Source organism: Prunus persica, chromosome G5 (genome assembly GCF_000346465.2).
Source record: "Prunus persica cultivar Lovell chromosome G5, Prunus_persica_NCBIv2, whole genome shotgun sequence".
Lineage (NCBI taxonomy): Eukaryota > Viridiplantae > Streptophyta > Magnoliopsida > Rosales > Rosaceae > Prunus > Prunus persica.
Window position 1 is genome coordinate 5,716,333 of NC_034013.1, and position 12,791 is coordinate 5,729,123.

The following is a 12,791-nucleotide window of genomic DNA, read 5'->3' on the forward strand; positions in this document are numbered from 1 at the left end:
GTTTGAGTGGAGTTTTTGTTTAGGTTGGCCTGCTGTCATGCTTGCATTAGTTATGAACGAACGATTCTATTATTTCTATTGTTGTAAATTGTCTTATGGGCTGGGGCATAATTTTCATTGACTTGGCATGTTATCCTTGGATGTAAGCAAGATGTTAGGTTAAAACATTCCTTGTTTACTTTTATTAGTGATTCCAAAGTGAGAGGTAGATAAGTCTCAGCAGAAGAACAAGTTCTCATTTTCTTGAAGTCTTTTCTGAATGCTCAAATTTTGCAGTTTTGATGAGCGTCTTGCTGCACAGAGAAAAGAGAAAGAAATGGCAACAGCCGAACTTGGGTTTAAAAAGCCATTGAGCAAGGAGGAAAAGATAGTAAACAAGAAGGAAAGGCTAGCTGCAATTGGTAATTCACCTGGTTTAAAATTTAGCATCCATGATACGGCACTATACCTGACTATAGTTATGGAATTTCGCAACCAACTATTTGATTTGGAGTCTCAACTCAGTTTGCAATCAATAGCATGATAGGCATTAGAGTTTAAGTCAAGTCCTGCGTTTAAAGACATTTTTTTGCGGATAGAAATAATTGTATATTCCTTTAACGTGTCCAGCTTCTTGTTTAGTTTAGTAATAAGAACCTGACAGCTTTCTCATGGCTGATCATTTATACTGGGAACAGTTCATTGCATGTCGAGTTTGAGACAAAGTCAGGAAAGTCTCTAGGATTAACAAGTAGTTTAAAAGACTTCTAAGTCCATATGTATGTATGAGTTAGTATGTAATGTGGCCCTCTTACTTTATTTGGTTTACAATTGAATATGTAAATTAACGAACACTGGATCCTCTATTCATATCTCAAATATTTTCTGATTTGGTTAGACTTTATTTGGTTTATCATACCTATGATGCAAATGAAATGATGTTGTTATTGACTTCCAATAAGTGGTATGAACAGTTGTTATACTGTTCATACCTTGAAACTGAGTTGATTTCTATGACATAGTATTAACAGTGTACGTCTATGACATAGCATTAACAGAATTTCAGTAACAAAGCATGCTCTATAATTTGCTATATATATAGTTGTGCACTTGAAGTTTATGATATGTAGAATGTGATTTTTACTAGGAAGATAGTTCTATGACATGGTATTAACAGTATACATTTTTTTTTTTTTTTTGGTAGAGGTATCTTGTTATTACTAGTATTCTTCGCTGCTGGGGTTGGCAAGACAATGCTTATCAGTGATGCTGAGAAAGTTTATGCCTTTGGAAAGGACTCAAGATGGTTCTATGACATAGTAATAACAAGATAGTTCTATGACATAGTATAAACAATGTACTTCTATGAAATGGTATTAACAATGTTTTTCTATGAAATGATATTAACAATGTACTTCTATGACATGGTGTTAACAATGTACTTCTATGACATGGTATTAACATTGTACTTTTATGGAATGGTATTAACAATATACTTCTATGGAATGGTATTAACAATATACTTCTATGACATGGTATTAACATTGTACTTTTATGACATGGTATTAACAATGTTATGGAATACGAGATGGTATTAACATTGTACTTTTACGGTTTACTTTTTTTTTTGGGCCGAAAGTTATGGAATACGAGATGGTACAATGTTTGGGCTTGTTTATAAATTTGGGCTGGGTTTGTTTTGGGTGTTTTTTGAGTTTTTTTCTGTTGGGCTTGATAGTGGCAGTGCTGTAATTTATTGGAACTTCAACACTAATTTGTTATTTAATAAATGGATTTTGGGTGTGTTTATGAAGTGTTTTCCATGTGGGTTTTTTTTTATAATTTCAACTCATATTTTGGGTATATTAGTGAAGATCCCTTATATCTATCGCCCTAGGTATTTAAAAAAGATTCAAATTTTGGTTTGGGCTGTAGCCCTATTTAGTCAGGCTCAGGTATAAATCTTATGATATAAATCCATGTGGTCTTTTCAAATCTGATGATATAATCTTTAAAATCCAAAAGTTAAAAATCCTAATTATACAAATCCATCAATAAACTCCCATAAGTCATTACATTCTGATTAAATCAATTGAATTTTTTTATCCTTAAATAGTCTTTTAAAATCTCAATTGAATACCACCCCTTTAAGTCCCGACTTGAACTTGAGATTCAAGTCCCGACTTGCACTTGAGGTAGGGTGTATTCAATTGAGATTCTAATGGATTGTTTTGAAGCTTAAAAATACAGCGGTATGTAGTTAAGATTTTTAACTAATTCAATTAGGATTTTTAAATAATCAATACAAGTTCGGTAGTATTCAATTAAGACTTTTAAAAGATAAGAAAAAGTACCGTGGTATTAAAAAACTTATTGATTTTAATGTATTTATTAAATGATGTATTGTGTGAGACATTTGAGTATGTGATATAAATACCAAATCACATAACAAATCTCACCCTCCTATGCATGATTCTCATATATGCTCTCATACCTTTTTTTCTCACTATTTTTTCATGCTTTCTACTATACCAAAAAAAAAAACAAAAAAAAAAAAACTTTTCAGAAGAGAGAAGATAATGAAACATTAACAAGAGAGAAGATTTTGCCTCTTCTGGAGTTAATGGGCATTTTCCAATGGCTCTTCTTTCCTTATAGACAAGTTTCTTCAGAGCAAAATTATATTTTCGGTATTGTTTTCAGAAACTCCTGCTCTTTGGGGATGAAAATATCAAAAGCACAGATGTTAAGAAGTCATCACATAACATTAATTTTTTAAAATATAAACTCATGAATTGTTTTAAAATCTGAACCAATGAAACAAACAGTTGTCAAAGTGATTTTTCAAGAATAGATGGTGTAAAGGCATAACTACTTGGGTGATACTCTGGACCACTTCACATATTCGTGATGATTTTCTATCTCCATTCTTGATTTAGCTTTGACTTGCTCTCATGCCATGATCATGATGTTTCCTTGAATTTAGTGTAATGGTATATGCCTTCAGGTTATGTATTTATATGAATGATTTTGGGTGATAGAGTTCAAGCTTGTATAGAAATATAAGTAAAATCATGTAATTACAATATATTAAAATCCTAAGTAAAATCCTAAGTGAATTAAAATCATAAGTAAAATCATGTAATTGCAATATATTAAAATCATAAGTAAAATCATATAATTACAAATTTGGCTGAAATCCATGACATTAAAATCATGTAATTACAATATATTAAAATCTCAATTGAATACGCCCCCAGTGTGTTTAATTTCCAGTTGGACAAAAATACCCTTATGTAACATTTTGTGAATTTTTCAAAGAAAGTATAAGAAATTGAAGTGAGACCATTATGATTCTTAGGTAGAACGATAGTATTCGACTTAGTGAATGCGTAGAAAATCGTTTTTTAAATTTTTAGCAAAAATGACCAAAAATACCCATACGTGTGAAAATTACCAAAATACCTTGTAAGCAAAAAAAAAGAAAAAAAAGAAAAAAAAAAAAGAAGAAGAGAAGAATCTGAAACGTAGAGGGCAACATCCCATTCTTTCTCCCAATTCTTTCCCCTTTGCCTCAAGTTTTCAAGTTCACCATTATGAAAGGATGAGTCACCTAGCCTAAGGGATCTTCCCTAATCAATCTGATTTTATACGAAAAGTGGGATAAATGGAGGAGACAATGACAGGGAGAAGAAGAGGAAGAAGCTTGGAAATGTTCTTGAGTTGATAATGAAAGGTGAGCATATTTATTATTTCAAGTAATTTGTTAATACATGGATTTACCCTAATAGATTGTGCAGGATTCAAGGCGAAGTTTGAGGAATTGAGTTTCAACCAAGATACTAGGCTTTTGTTGTTGATTTGTGTAATTAATATTGATAAGTAGTCAACCGTTTGATAAGGATCCTAGTGTGTATTTAACTACAAGCTACTGCGACTCTAATTATGTGTTATTAAGTGAATTTGTATTATTTGTGGCTCTATTTCTCATTATATCATGGTTGTAGGATTTTATTCTTAATTATGGTATGACTCATACTCTGATTCGAGAATATTCCTAATTCTCGAATCAGGTCGTGACAGGTCGATAGCCGTAAGATTTAGGGTTGTCAAGCTCTTGAACAAGTGAACTATGGAGCTTGAAGATGACTCGAGCAAGCGAACTGTGGGACCCAATGTTGCAAAGTAATCAACCCTAGACCTTAAGGCCTTTGGTGCAAAATTAAAGTAAAAATGAATCATAATTGGTGGTTTTGGATATTTTCGATGAATATCTAGTTGGTTAACTGACTGAGTTATCTTTCCATTAAGGTGTCCTTACCTAGTCTTTGTTATGATACGGTCTAATTGAGTTCTGGTTCTTACTCTTACAATGCATTTGTCTTGATTTGAAATAAGCAACTTCTTATTATAAAGCTCACTTACTATGCATTTGTCTTGATTTGGAAATGGTTGATGCCATCACTGTCATATGATATTTTGCAATACCATTTAAGCTTTAGTTCAGTGAAATTTTACATAGGTTCTGCATTGTAATTTTGCACAAACTGCATTGCAATTTTGGTAATTACAATTGGAATTTTGCTCTTTCCTTGGCCTTCAACCTCACCAATTTGAAGGGTAGAGGCTATCCAGATGAGGAATTGGGTGGGCAAGAGAAGAGTAGAACTACCCAAGAGCAAGATAACTCAAAATCGGACTTTTGAAAACTGCATTGCAGTTTTCATTTAATTACAATTGAATTTTTGCTCTTTCCTTGGCCTTCAACCTCACCAATTTGAAGAGTAGAGGCTACCCAGATGAGGAATTGGGTGGGCAAGAGAAGAGTAGAACTACCTAAGAGCAAGGGAACTCAAAATTGGACATTTGAAAATTGGAAACTGCATTGCATTTTTCATTTAATTACAATTATTTTTGTAGTTGTTTTCATTTTCGTTTTTTTTTAACATAATTGATATCTACATTGTATTTTTATTGCAGTTTTTGTGTGAATAAGTGTTGAAATGATTTTTTTTATTATTTAAAAAACCGTTAATTGTTTATATAAATATTGTGTAACTGAATAAATATTACAAAATCAAGTTTGGTGTCGTGGTTTATGAGTGAGCCTTCCTCCTTTAAGGGTCAAGGTTCGAGTATGTTCAATGACACAAATTTTTTTTTTTAAAAAGTGAAAAAAGGGCAACGGAGTTGGTACCCTGCAGACAGTGACAGGCCGACGACGGGCGGTGGCGGCCAACAGGTGGTGTCAAGTGGCCGGCGGTGATGGTTGGCTAGATATGGACATGTGTCATAGTATGTTTGCTTTAAAAGGCGTGGCATTGTGTGTGATTTTAATATTTTTTAATGATATTTTTGTAAAATTAGATACTACATTTGGTCTTTGGCCTTATGCTAATTAGATGAAATTATATTCTTATCTTCCAAATTAGTAAACTATAGTGTGTTTTAAAACTAAAGCTTCCTTTAATAAAATTGTGGATTTAAAATTTGAGTCTCAAGGGTTGGGGGGAAAAAACGGCTTGAGTCCAGGTAAAATCCAAGTAGTTACTTTTTGGAGAGAAAAAAATTGGGTTTAACGATTGTTTTAGGACCAAAAAATTTGGGTTGGAGAAGACCTAATTAAGTTGGATGGTTTTACGGCCAAAAAAGTTGGATTTTTTTTTTAGGTCCAAGTAAGTTGGATTTCTTTTATTACTGCGAAAGAAGAAAAAAAAAAAAATTTCCTTTTAATTTTGTATGCTGTAAATCACAAAATATTTTCAAAGTGAACCTTTAAAAAAGCTAATAACAAAATTAAAGTTAGCTTCGAGCCCGCTCACCGGGTGAACTCGTAACCGAGTCACCATCCACACCAACTCAGTCTCCCACATACAATTTCCAGCTCCAAACACACACAGACCCACAGACAGAACTTAACAAAAACCAAAAATCGAACCAAAACCCACAAAGATTTTTCCCCAAAGGGGCTCTTTCGATGGATTTTTCAAAGCAGCACGAAGATATCTTCGGACAGGACTATGATGACGACGACCATAATACCCAAGATGCGGCCCATTCATCCTCACCATCCTCCTCCTCATCATCGTCGTCTTCATCATCTTCATCGTCGTCGGCTTCTTCTTCATCCAACGGCAGCGATAGAGGCGAGTCCAGCAGTGGCAATAGCCCAAGCGCCAGCAGTGCTGGTGGTGGTGGTGGTGAAGAAGAGGAAGAGAATGGTGACGAGGCTGATAATTCAAACGCCACCAACAGCAATGAGTTTAACAATAGGGGTTATTTTGGGGACGGAGATAAAGATCTGTTCGGGTCTGATAATGAAGATTTCTGTAAAACCCCTGCAACTAGTCCTTTCCTTATTCCTGGTAATTACTTTTGTTGTTGTTGGTGTTTTGTATGGATTTGGTATAGTTTTCTGGTATTTTAGTTGCTTATTTTGTTCTGTTGATGGTTCTTCTAGCCTAGTAAAAACATGGGTACTTAGCATTTTGGTTGCTTATTGAGTTATATACGTATAGTCATGGTTTTGTAGCATGCCCAAGTAATTTTCTTTGATGCATATTTTGCATTTTGGTGATTTGGTTGGTTATTAGGTTGTGTTGATGGGTTTTCTGGCTTGCCCAAGTGGTCTTCTTTGATGGGTATTGGGCATGTTTGTGTTCTACCCACTTTTGTTCTGGCCTCTATTTATTTCAATCTTTTCTTTTCGTAGTGTTGTGATTTTGGGACTGCAATTTTTGTTTCTTTGAAGTGCCTCTTTGTTCTGACTTGCTTACGTTGGGAGGGATTAATATTAGATACTTTCAGGCCGAATTTGTTTCATTATAAGATATAAGCTGTTAATGTTAAGGTTTCAGTCTAAATGCTTAGTTTGCTACTCTTTCTGAATTTTTGGTACTAAAAATCCCCGTACTCATCAAACTATTCTTGGCAGTATTGCCTGTCATACGCAATACTAATAATCAGGGTAGAGGAAATTTTGGGCGCGGTCGTTGGCAATCAGGGCATCCAAATGACAGAGGTGCAGGCATCCTTCCCCGACCCGGACCTTATCCACAGAGGCATAATTACGGTTATGGTTCAAAGTTCTCAAATGGTCATCGTGATGAACGATTTGTTTCGGATCTAAGACTTACAAAGAGTGAAGAAACACTATCGAGAAAGATAATTGCATTTCAGGAAGTAAGTCAACTGATTATTAATCTCTGTGCTACCTTTTCTTTCTCCTTGATAAGTCGAGCACTTTTAAGGTTGATTTATCAATGGTGCATGGAAAGCATAAAACATATCTAACTCTTACGTTTTAACTAAGACAGTTTCTTATTAAAATGTTTTAACTAAGACAATTTCTTATTAAAATGTTTTAACTAAAAGAGATTAGCGGGACAGTCTGAATTTCAGACTCATTAGTTTATTCCCCTTCTATAAATTATAAAATAATTTCCCTTAAGTGTTGCCTTGGCTTTTGGTTCAACTGTTGCAAGTAGCCATTACTTGTTGATAAGGCATTTAATCCCCATGTTGAAAAGTTAACCTTGTCAGTTGGCTGGTGCATGGCATATAAATTAGTTGTTTTTTCCTCCGCTAATTTGAGAATTTTATCCAATAGCCCTGTGAACTTGCTTGCTATAGTCGGGTAGAAGGTGGAGATGTCACCTTTGATGATACCAGCTTGGTAAGCATTCTGTAGCTTGCTTTTCTGAATGGGCCATTCTTTTGTTAGGTTTGTCTCATATATGGTAGTCCATGTCAGTCGTTAACTCATTTATATTGTTCTTTTGTCCACATTAGAGGCTTTTCAAACGTCTTATTACTGAAGACATTGGAGCCGATCTCAATGATGGTTATGATACTTTTATTGGAAAGAAAGGTAAGCTTTGTGTCTAAATTATTGCAACGATTTTATTAAAAGTTATGTCTTGGAGTTAGTTTATTTTTGTTACTTTGGGGTTATGCATATGAGGGCTGATTTTTGCAGGCAAATTTGTGTTTTTCCTTTTTCTGTTTTTTCCCCATCTAAACCAGATTTGGGCTCTCAAGGTTTTGGTGACCTTCTTGCCTGCATAAGAGATAAGAATATTCCACTTCAAAATATTCACTTTGTGGTACGAAACATTTGCACTTTAAATTTGTTATTGTATAATGCTCTCATTCGGTTGTTAACTAATAAATTTGTTCCTTCTTTTTTCTCTTTGACAGACTTATCGTAACAATCTTAACAAGGTATCTCCCAGTCACTTTGTATAATTTTGTTCTCAAGATCATTTTCTTTATTAGGTTCACTGGATATTGTTGATGAACCATGGATTAGTTATAATTTGGAGTGTAGATGTGTTGTAATCTTGGATAAGATGGTACAAATTCCAGCAGTGCAATGCACAAACCAATATATAAACAGACCTCTCATGGCTGTTTTAAGGGAATACTCAAGTTACTGAAAGAATATCTATATGTACTTACGGTTATATAAGAACCAGATTGGTACAATTAACTAAAAGATGGGGCATCCACCAGAAGCAACATACTAGAGACACAATGGTGTATAATACCTCAACTCACTGTTTATTAGTCTAATATTTCACCTGTTGTCTTTTTAGGTTTAGTAAACAATTTTTTGTTGTGTGTTTCAAGTGCTTCTCTCTTTTCTGTAGATATTGGCCACTGCTTATATTCGACACGAGCCTTGGGAAATGGGAGTGCATAAAAGGAATGGGGTTGTCTATCTTGATGTGCATAAACTACCTGAAAGGCCACAAAGTGAATTGGATCGTCGAAGGTACTGGAATTTCATTTCTTCTTTTAGAAATTTCACATGGTCTTTCTAGGATGACGAGGACCATGTTCTTGGATTAATTGAAATTTATTCCCTGGTTTAGGCAATGGAGTTATTGAAATTGCTTCCCTGGTCTAATCAATGAATTCTGTTGCCAAAGAAATACATTTATAAAAGACTATCAATGCTAAGGATGAATTAACTGTTTCGAGTTTTTATTATGAAAAAGGGGGATTTTGATAAGGAGTATCAAAGCTTGTTGCTTTTCATTCTTGCTGGGAAACTTTAATATAGTACTGAGATGTACGTTAGAGTTTGTGCAAAAGTGATCTCATAAGGTATATGATTTACTTTACTGAATTTAGGCATAAATGCTTCCTTTCGGCTAGGATTAAACAGGAAGGTACTGAGGGAGATGATGAATATTTTATTTTTATTAATGAATACATCAGAAGCGACTTGTAACTGACATTTTGTTCTACTTCTTCTAACTGGTTCAAAATTCTTAAACATGTGTAGGCATGCTTCTTTCCATTATTGCTTATTCTCGATTTCAGGTGTGCTTTATGCAAATGTTATCTTTTCAACTTAGGTGTTACTGGGGTTATTGTTTTGAGAGTCTTGCCACTGAAGATCCAGGGAGAGGTGACGGAGGGATACATCATGTTGATGCCAATGTTGAATTTTGTTCTGTGATCAAAACAAAATTAGGGGCCCATCGTATTCTAATGGGTGCTGAAATGGATTGTTGTGATTCAACTGATGATGGGAGGAGGTTTTATGTGGAGCTAAAGACAAGTCGCGAGGTTGACTTGCTTCCCCCTCCCATGCAATTCTTTTTGTTCTCCAAATCTTATTCTTACCTTCCTGCCTGTAAATTCGCCTTTTACTTTTGCAGTTGGATTATCATACAGAGGAAAGATTTGAGAGAGAGAAGCTCCTCAAGTTTTGGGTACATTTAACTAACTATGAGAAATTAATATTTATGTTTCTCTCCCATTGGTGCATTCTTTACTGTACTGTTTTCCTACGTAGAAATACACGAGTCTTCATGAGCTTGTATTAGAGATTGACATGAAAAGTCGCATTATTTGTTTGTGCTCGGGCTTTGCCTAATTTTCTCAGGGAATTGGGTTTTGTCATCGTCTTGGGTCCTTTCCCTATTTATATTTTAAAGATTCTGTTATTCGTAAAAAGAGTTAACTCTTCTATTATATTTGCTGCAGTCTCAGTCATTCTTAGCAGGTGTAAATTCTGTTAATTGTAAAAGAGTTAACTTTCTATTTTATTTGCTGCAGATACAATCATTCTTAGCGGGTGTTCCCTATATTGTCATTGGATTTAGGTAACCCCAATTGCTACTTCAGCCTTTTACTTTCTTGCTGCTTAGACAAATACATGTACAATTGCTACTTAAGATGGATTAGATAGCAATATATATTAAAGGCTGCAAAAGAATGGTAGTTCTTATAATTGACATAAATACAAGCTTTGAATTCGTAGAAAACTGAGCAATAATCACGCATGCATTGTATATTCCGCGTGCAGTTTCTTGCACTGGAGAGTTTCTGTGGAAATTCTTTTATTTTCTGCTCTACAAATTTAGATCTGTTTAAATTTCTTTTTTGTTTTTCTTTTTTGTTTTGCTTTTCTCATGCAGGGATGATGCCGGTCGACTTGTCCGCACAGAGAGACTAAGAACCAAAGATATAACGCAAAGAGTGAAAATGAAGAACTACTGGCAGGTGAGTTTTGTTTTCTGCGATATATATGATCGCCAGGCACCTTCGTACCTGTCACACTTAAATAAACATTTGATTTAGATAATCTGACTCACATCATAGTCCAATTAGTAAGGAGATATGCACATGTGAACCTGAGCAAAAGCTGTCTCAAGTTGTACATGACGAACACCGCTGTGGTCATCTTAGGATTTGCAGATTATTGCTTGCGGCTGTGGTCAATAAATGCTCTCTTTTCACTTGTAATGAAACTAGTTGGCATTTCTAATGAATGTGGATGGCAGGGAGGAGTTTGCTTGGCATTTGCTGATGAGGTATTATGCTGGCTGTACGGGACAGTTAAAGAGAGTGAGTTTTTAATATTTGTTATCCTTTTTCCTTTCAGCTCCATTGGTTGCCCAATCAACAGGAGAAAAAAAGTATAAAGATAGCATCATCTTATATTGGAACCTTTTTTGTCTTCTAAGAAAGAGTGGATATGAAGATCCGAGAGAGGATGAAGAAACACATGTTTTTTAAAGCAATTTTAACTAGTTAAATCTGTTCTTCCTCTTCTGTATCTCTTATCTCTCTCCTCTTCCTCCCTTCTAGTTAAAAAAGAAAACACTAAATTTTGAGAATTTTCTTTCAACTTTTACCATACCTGAAGCAGTTGGGAGTTTAGATTTATGTTTAATGTAGCAATGCTTCCTCTGCAATCAGATGGAGCATTTGTTAAAATAATGACTGTGCTAATTTTGCATGTTTTGCTTCAGATGAAGATTACATATTGCAGTTTGCTCCTCCTTTCAACCGTTTGGAGCTTTTACAGGCCCAATCTTGCCCTGAGGAAATCACTAACCATGTTCAGCAATTGTAGACATCCGGTGACGCCTGCTATCTGACGAATAGAGAGAAGTAGGGATGGGTTTATATTATTCATTACGCATTTTCGTTGTCGTTCTTGCTTCAAATTAATTGTAGCTTTGAGGCAAAGAACTTACTGTTATCTTATGATCAGCTACCCCACAACGGCTGTGTGAAAATTGAATACCCATTTTTTTCTTTTTCATAGTAGTCAGATCATTGTAATGTGGCCGAGGTCACCAGTTGAGAAATTATATTTAACTTCTGTTTTTTGTTCCTCCACCCTTTTTCTTTTTTTTGGTGTAATGGCATCTGAATATGTTACCACTACTTACAGATTTTTCATGACATTAAATAAAAGATGACACAAAAGAAAATAAAATAGGATAAATTCATTCGATTAGGAAATATGTTTGTGTAGTTTAAACCTAAAATCGGATTTACCAACAGAATATTTTTTTTCTTGTTGTGAAGTGTAAACTACGAACTTCCTCTAGAGAAATGCTAGCAATCTTCTCTCTAACCTTCTCTTTTGGACCTTCTTTCTTTTTCTTATGACAAGTGTCATTTTTCTTACACTTAAAACAATGTCATTAATGCATCACACAAGTTAGTTTTTGTTTTCCAAGTTTACCCTTTTAAAATGTATTGGCTTTTATATTTCCTTCAATTTATTCAAATTTTGTTACAACTTCTTTAGTACATTATTAAAAATTAAATAAGAAAAACGTCATTTTTTAGAATTTTTTTTTTTTAAAAAAAACATTTGTTACATGACATTGTTATCATTTTTATTTTGTTTTAAATAAAACACACGTTCTCTTTGGGAAAAAAAAAATTTAAAAACTTGAGTTTTTATTTTCTTATTTAATTTTTTAACAAGGTGATAAGAAGGTTGTAAAAAAATTAGCTTGTTATTAAAATAAATTAATACATTTAAAAAGGGTAAATTTGGAAAACAAAAATTAGTTTGTGTGATGCATTAATGACATTGTTTTAAGTGTAAGGAAAGTGACACTTGTCATGAGAAGAAGAGAGAAGGTCCAAAGGAGAAGGTTAGAGAGAAGGTTGCTAGCACTCCCCCTTCCCCTAAATCGGATTTACAATTAAAAGGTAGAGTTAAGCCTAAAGTTACCATATTTAAAGCAAAACTCAATTTTTTTTTTTGGTGAATTGCAAACTACTGAGTCTTGGCCGCAGTAATATAATTACTTTGTGGTGGGTGCATTTTAACTTTGTCGCTTATGTTCTAATCAGAAAGAAAGAAAGAAATATGATTTGTTGAGTAATTTCTCACCAGCTCCACTCAAGCGATCTCCACAACCACCGCTGCCACCACAACCACGGCTGAAGCTGAAGCTATCGATACCACGGTTGAAGATATCGTGACCTCCGCTGCCGCCACTGAAGAGATGGCCAAGGTCTTTCACCGGTGCAGCCACCACAACCAT

General features: G+C 34.4%; 1 protein-coding gene across 1 annotated transcript; it reads left to right on the forward strand.

The window, feature by feature from the left end:
• LOC18777549 (decapping nuclease DXO homolog, chloroplastic) lies at positions 5,664-11,668 on the forward strand. The gene is made up of 13 exons (XM_007210509.2): positions 5,664-6,344; positions 6,914-7,161; positions 7,589-7,654; positions 7,771-7,849; positions 8,005-8,084; positions 8,179-8,202; positions 8,631-8,755; positions 9,345-9,558; positions 9,651-9,704; positions 10,051-10,097; positions 10,413-10,497; positions 10,779-10,842; positions 11,250-11,668. Exons 1-13 carry the CDS (start codon positions 5,957-5,959, stop codon positions 11,351-11,353), a joined length of 1,578 nt encoding a protein of 525 aa, XP_007210571.1. The 5' UTR covers positions 5,664-5,956; the 3' UTR covers positions 11,354-11,668.

Bases quoted from the DNA above. Each gene is read 5' to 3' on its own strand.
- LOC18777549 (XM_007210509.2), top strand. From the start codon at position 5,957: ATGGATTTTTCAAAGCAGCACGAAGATATCTTCGGACAGGACTATGAT. The intron at 6,345-6,913 runs GTAATTACTTTT...TATTCTTGGCAG, and splicing joins TAGTCCTTTCCTTATTCCTG to TATTGCCTGTCATACGCAAT. The intron at 7,162-7,588 runs GTAAGTCAACTG...TTTATCCAATAG, and splicing joins AGATAATTGCATTTCAGGAA to CCCTGTGAACTTGCTTGCTA.